This window comes from Salvelinus namaycush, chromosome 18 (genome assembly GCF_016432855.1).
Source record: "Salvelinus namaycush isolate Seneca chromosome 18, SaNama_1.0, whole genome shotgun sequence".
In the NCBI taxonomy this organism is placed as follows: Eukaryota; Metazoa; Chordata; class Actinopteri; order Salmoniformes; family Salmonidae; genus Salvelinus; species Salvelinus namaycush.
In genome coordinates, this window is record NC_052324.1 from 39917720 (window position 1) to 39924592 (window position 6873).

The 6873-nt window shown below is 47.7% G+C and overlaps 1 protein-coding gene across 1 annotated transcript; it reads left to right on the top strand.

Annotated features, from left to right (window-relative positions):
• The first annotated feature begins 2380 nt into the window (after window positions 1-2380).
• LOC120062950 (spore wall protein 2-like) lies at window positions 2381-4927 on the top strand. The gene has a single exon (XM_039013003.1). The coding sequence runs from the start codon at window positions 2381-2383 to the stop codon at window positions 4925-4927; it is 2547 nt and encodes an 848-aa protein (XP_038868931.1).
• Window positions 4928-6873: the final 1946 nt, after the last annotated feature.

Sequence of the window (6873 nt, forward strand, 5' to 3'; positions counted from 1 at the left end):
TTTAGCATTCTGTCTTCATCGCGGGCGCATACAAGAATTTCCAATAGTGTGTCCCAGTACTAAAACTCATTATTCTTACTCGTTTTGGAAGAAACAAACCTGAAACCTTGAACATAGAGTGCTGACACCCTGTGGAATCCATAGGAGTTGCATACTGGGAGCTAGAATTCATTATTTCCATATTCTTTCCATTATAAGAGCATGGGCTCTCAAAAAATAAATGGTTTTTCTTTGGATTTCCTCCTACCATATCTATTGTGTTATAGTCTACTACATTATTTTAACATTTCTACAAACTTCAAAGTGTTTTCTTTCCAATGGTACCAATTATATGCATATCCTGGCTTCAGGGCCTGAACAACAGGCAGTTTACTTTGGGCACTTCAGTCAGGCGGAAATCGAGAAAAAAAGACCCTAGTCTGATGAAGTTTTAAATGACTTACATTGTGTTTTCCAATGCCCCTAAGATCATGTATTTTTGATGCAGCATTATGATGACTCATTATCACAACGGTAGGGATTAACTGAGCTGGTTCTGGATCATTTACCAGTCATGCAACAATTTCAAAGAATCTATTGAGTTACAGTTCACATAAGGAAATCAGTCAATTGAAATAAATAAATGAGGCTATGATATATGGATTTCACATGACTGGGAATCCAGATATGCATATGTTGGTCACAATTTCCTTTAAAAAAAAGGTAGGGTCTGGATGAGAAAACCAGTTAGTATCTGGTGTGACCACCCTTTGCCTCATGCAGGGCGACACATCTCCTTTGCATTGAGTTGATCAGGCTGTTGATTGTGACCTGTGGAATGTTGTCCCACTCCTCTTCAATGGCTGTGCAAAGTTGCTGGATATTGTCAGGAACTGGAACACGCTCTCGTACACTTCAATCCAAAGCATCTCAAACATGCTCAATGGGTGACATGTCTGGTGAGTATGCAGGCCATGGAAGAACTGGGACATTTTCAGCTTTCAGGAATTGTGTACAGATCCTTGAGACTTGTGTCCGTGCATTATCATGCTGAAACATGAGGTGATGGCGGCAGATGAATGGCACAACAATGGGCCTCAGGATCTCATCACGTTATCTCTGTGCATTCAAATTGCCATCGATAACATGCAATTGTGTTCATTGTCTGTAGCTTATGCCTGCCCATACCATAACCTCACCGTCACCATGGAGCACTCTGTTCACAATGTTAACATCTGGCAAACCGCTCGCCCACACGACGCCATACACTTGGCCTGCGGTTGTGAGGCCGATTGGAGGTACTGCCAAATTCTCTAAAACAACCATATCATGAAAGCAACAAAGTCTAGGAGGAAGGACATGATGGCTTAGGGAAGAGTAATTAACATTACATTCTCTGGTCAATTGCACACTCCCTCAAAACTTGAGACATCTGCAGGATTTGCCTTTTATTGTCCCCAGCACAAGGTGCTCCTGTGTAATGATCATACTGTTTAATCAGCTTCTTGATATGTCACACCTGTCAGGTGGATGGATTATCTTGGCAAAAGGAGAAATGCTCACTAACAGGGATGTAAACACATTGGAATATTTCTAGGATATTTTATTTCAGTTCATGAAATATGGGACGAACACTTTACATGTTGCGTTTATATTTTTGTTCACTATATAGAAATACTTTAGTAAATGATACAAGATATATGGAAAGCAGGTGCTTCCACACAGGTGTGGCGCCTGAGTTAATTAAGCAATTAACATCCCATCATGCTTAGGATCATGTATAAAAATGCTGGGTAGGCCATTATTTTGGCTACCGTGGTTATGCCCCCATAGGATGACAATGCTCCCATCCACAGGGCACGAGTGATCACGGAATGGTTTGATGAGCATGAAAACGATGTAAACCACATGCCATGGCCGTCTCAGTCAGCAGATCTCAACCCAATTGAACAGCGATGCCTGAGACAGCATTTCCCCCCACCATCAACAAAACACCAAATTATGGAATATCTTGTGGAGGAATGGTGTCGTATCCCTCCAATAGAGTTCCAGACACTTGTAGAATCTATGCAAAGGTGCCTTGAAGCTGTTCTGGCTGGTGTTGGCCAAACGCCCTATTAAGAATAAAAATTATAATAATAATTTATTACATTTGTAAAGTGCTTTTCATGATACAAGAATAATCTAAAAAAATAAATATTTAACCATATCATGGAAGCAACAAAGTCTAGGAGGGAGGCCATAATGGTAGGCCAACCTGATAGAGATGAGTCTTAACGCCTGCTTTAAAAGCCCCAACTGTCTGAACAGCCCAGAGGTTATCAGGAAGGGAGTTCCATAGCCGTGGTGCATAGGAGGGAAAGGCACTGTCCCCCATTCTGCGTATCCTGGTCCTGGGGTCATGGAGGAGCCTGGTCATGGAGGGGCCTGGTCCTGGGGGCTAGGAGGAGCCTGGTCCTGGGGTCATGGAGGAGCCTGGTCATGGAGGGGCCTGGTCCTGGGGGCATGGAGGAGCCTGGTCATGGAGGGGCCTGGTCCTGGGGGCATGGAGGAGCCTGGTCATGTAGGGGCCTGGTCCTGGGGGCATGGAGGAGCCTGGTCCTGGGGTCATGGAGGAGCCTGGTCCTGGGGTCATGGAGGAGCCTGGTCATGGAGGAGCCTGGTCCTGGGGTCATGGAGGAGCCTGGTCATGGAGGAGCCTGGTCCTGGGGGCATGGAGGAGCCTGGTCCTGGGGGCATGGAGGAGCCTGGTCCTGGGATCATGGAGGAACCTGGTCCTGGGGTCATGGAGGAGCCTGGTCCTGGGGTCATGGAGGAGCTTGGTCCTGGGGGCATGGAGGAGCCTAGTCCTGGGGTCATGGAGGAGCCTGGTCCTGGGGTCATGGAGGAGCCTGGTCCTGGAGTCATGGAGGAGCCTGGTCCTGGGGTCATGGAGGAGCCTGGTCCTGGGGTCATGGAGGAGCCTGGTCCTGGGGGCATGGAGGAGCCTGGTCCTGGGGTCATGGAGGAGCCTGGTCCTGGGGTCTTGGAGGAGCCTGGTCCTGGGGTCATGGAGGAGCCTGGTCCTGGGGGCATGGAGGAGCCTGGTCCTGGGGTCATGGAGGAGCCTGGTCCTGGGGTCATGGAGGAACCTGGTCCTGGGGTCATGGAGGAGCCTGGTCCTGGGGTCATGGAGGAGCCTAGTCATGGGGGCATGGAGGAGCCTGGTCCTGGGGTCATGGAGGAGCTTGGTCATGGAGGAGCCTGGTCCTGGAAGAGCCTGGTCCTGGGGTCATGGAGGAACCTGGTCCTGGGGGCATGGAGGAGCCTGGTCCTGGGGTCATGGAGGAGCCTGGTCCTGGGGTCATGGAGGAGCCCGGTCCTGGGGTCATGGAGGAGCCTGGTCATGGAGGAGCCTGGTCATGGAGGAGCCTGGTCCTGGGGGCATGGAGGAGCCTGGTCCTGGGGTAATGGAGGAGCTTGGTCCTGGGGTCATGGAGGAGCCTGGTCCTGGGGTCATGGAGGAGCCTGGTCCTGGGGTCATGGAGGAGCCTGGTCCTGGGGTCATGGAGGAGAACAAGAGGAGGGGACTGATGGTAGAGAACAAGAGGAGGGGACTGACGGTGGAGAACTAGAGGAGGGGACTGATGGTGGAGAACAAGAGGAGGGGACTGATGGTGGAGAACAAGAGGAGAGGACTGATGGTGGAGAACAAGAGGAGGGGACTGATGGTGGAGAACAAGAGGAGGGGACTGATGGTGGAGAACAAGAGGAGGGGACTGATGGTGGAAAACAAGAGGAGGGGACTGATGGTGGAGGACAAGAGGAGGGGACTGATGGTGGAGAACAAGAGGAGGGGGCTGATGGTGGAGAACAAGAGGAGGGGACTGATGGTGGAGAACAAGAGGAGGTGACTGATGGTGGAGAACAAGAGGAGGTGACTGATGGTAGAGAACAAGAGGAGGGGACTGATGGTGGAGAACAAGAGGAGGGGACTGATGGTGGAGAACAAGAGGATGGGACTGATGGTGGAGAACTAGAGGAGGGGACTGATGGTGGAGAACAAGAGGAGGGGACTGATGGTGGAGAACAAGAGGAGGGGACTGATGGTGGAGAACAAGAGGAGGTGACTGATGGTGGAGAACAAGAGGAGGTGACTGATGGTGGAGAACAAGAGGAGGTGACTGATGGTGGAGAACAAGAGGAGGTGACTGATGGTGGAGAACAAGAGGAGGTGACTGATGGTGGAGAACAAGAGGAGGGGACTGATGGTGGAGAACAAGAGGAGGTGACTGATGGTGGAGAACAAGAGGAGGGGACTGATGGTGGAGAACAAGAGGAGGGGACTGATGGTGGAGAACAAGAGGGGACTGATGGTGGAGAACAAGAGGAGGGGACTGATGGTGGAGAACAAGAGGAGGGGACTGATGGTGGAGAACAAGAGGAGGGGACTGATGGTGGAGAACAAGAGGAGGGGACTGATGGTGGAGAACAAGAGGAGGGGACTGATGGTGGAGAACAAGAGGAGGGGACTGATGGTAGAGAACAAGAGGAGGGGACTGATGGTGGAGAACAAGAGGAGATGACTGATGGTGGAGAACAAGAGGAGGGGACTGATGGTGGAGGACAAGAGGAGGGGACTGATGGTGGAGAACAAGAGGAGGGGACTGATGGTGGAGAACAAGAGGAGGGGACTGATGGTGGAGGACAAGAGGAGAGGACTGATGGTGGAGAACAAGAGGAGGGGACTGATGGTGGAGAACAAGAGGAGGTGACTGATGGTGGAGAACAAGAGGAGGTGACTGATGGTGGAGAACAAGAGGAGGGGACTGATGGTGGAGAACAAGAGGAGGGGACTGATGGTGGAGAACAAGAGGAGGGGACTGATGGTGGAGAACAAGAGGATGGGACTGATGGTGGAGAACTAGAGGAGGGGACTGATGGTGGAGAACAAGAGGAGATTACATGATGAATTTTGGTGTATGTTCCAGGTCTGAGGCAGGGACTTCTCCAGTCACACAGACAGACTGGCAGAGAGAGGGAACGGAACAGTGACCAACATAGCTCCCCTGTTTCTTTTATAATTGTACTGGTTAATTAGAACCTTTTTTTTTTTTTTTGCTGTCACCCCGGGTTCAATCATCAATCTATTCAACTGTCAGTCGGATCTCAAACGAAATAGAATGGGGGAGTGCCACACCACCAAGGCACACGCCCACTCAAAACCCGACGACCGCAAGACAAGTTCACCATGACAACCAAGAGAAGGGCTGTACGTCGATGGATTTTCATTTTTTTTCTTCAGCTTGTGGTTGTATTGAAGTTAGGGTTAGGGTTAGGGGTTAGGGGTTAGGATGGAATAGGATGGAATCTAGTTTAGATGGGACCTTTAGATGACGTGTCCCATAAACTGGTCATGAATCGATGTGCTATCGACTGATATATTAGCAGGAGGATGTTGAATTATGTTGGGCATGTTGGGTTATCTATTATATCGGGGGAGGGATTTTGTATGTGTCCTAAGGAAAATGTATGTGATATAATTACTTCCCAGTAGGTTTGTATATCTAAGTTGTATTTAGTTATATTACTTCTATTTCCTACTGAAGCGCCATGTTAAATCACAGTGGGGTTTTCCAGTGTAGTATTTAGGAGATTCTGTACTCAATCTATGACTCTATCCACCCAATGCTTAGCACGCAGCCCAGACAGGACATTCTGATTAACACCCTTCTAATTTATCTCTGTAGCTCTGTTCTGGTCTCTGTAGTTGGATCTGAACGTTGATAAATGACCGTGTCTGAGAATGAGATTGGTTAGGTGGGGCCGCTACCCTTTGATTGACCAGAAAATAGAATGATGACTTTTGGCGCCGCTATTGACTGGACTGGTTGCCTGGGTGCCGCCCTGTTGCTACTCCTCCAAGGGTCATTTGGCCTTCAACCCAGAGAATCAGAAGGTTAAAGCCAGGCACTACACCCTAGTACTTTTTCTCTTAATCTTAAACAGTTGAATATATATTACAATTTTTTTTTTTTTATATATTACAATTTTTTCAGAAATATTGTATTAAAATATGCAAATAAGGCAATATCTCATTTAATTTGCACAATATTTTTGTTTATATCGCAAATACATTTTTCTAGAAACTGGAAGAAGTCAGCCTAAATACTTTGGTTTCATTTTGTTAAGACACTCCAGGATCGGACTTTTACAGAGCAGATTATTGAAAAATACCTTGGTCGTCTTTCTATCTCTAAAATCTCCCAAGACGTACATGAAATGAATTATCTGGAATACAAAATTTGACAACATATAAACAATTTCCTATGTAAAAGTCTGAAGAATATATCTGAGGATAACCACACAAACTTTGGTGAATGTACAGTGCATTCGGAAAGTATTCAGACCCCTTGACATTTTCCACATTTCATTACGTTACAGCCTTATTCAAAAATGGATTAAACTTTTTTTTCCCTCATCAATCTACACACAATACCCCATAATGACAAAGCAAAAACAGGTTTTTAGAATATTTTCCAAATGTATTAAAAGGAAAAAAATAAAAAATGAATTTACATAAGTATTCAGACCCTTTAATCAGTACTTTGGAACGATTACAGCCTCAAGTTTTATTGGGTATGACGCTATAAGTTTAAAACACCTGTATTTGGGGATGACACTACAAGCTTGGCACACCTGTAATTTGAGGAGTTCCTCCCATTCTTCTCTGCAGATCCTCTCAAGCTCTGTCAGGTTGGATGGGGAGCATCGCTGCACAGCTATTTTCAGGTCTCTCCAGAGATGTTCGATCGGGCCACTCAAGGACATTCAGAGACTTGCCCCAGTCTGAGGTCCTGAGCGCTCTGGAGCAGGTTTTCATCAAGGATCGCTCTGTACTTTTCTCCGTTCATC

What these genes read in the sequence shown, in the direction of transcription:
- LOC120062950 (XM_039013003.1), top strand. Translation starts at nt 2,381, where the DNA reads ATGGAGGAGCCTGGTCATGGAGGGGCCTGGTCCTGGGGGCTAGGAGGA.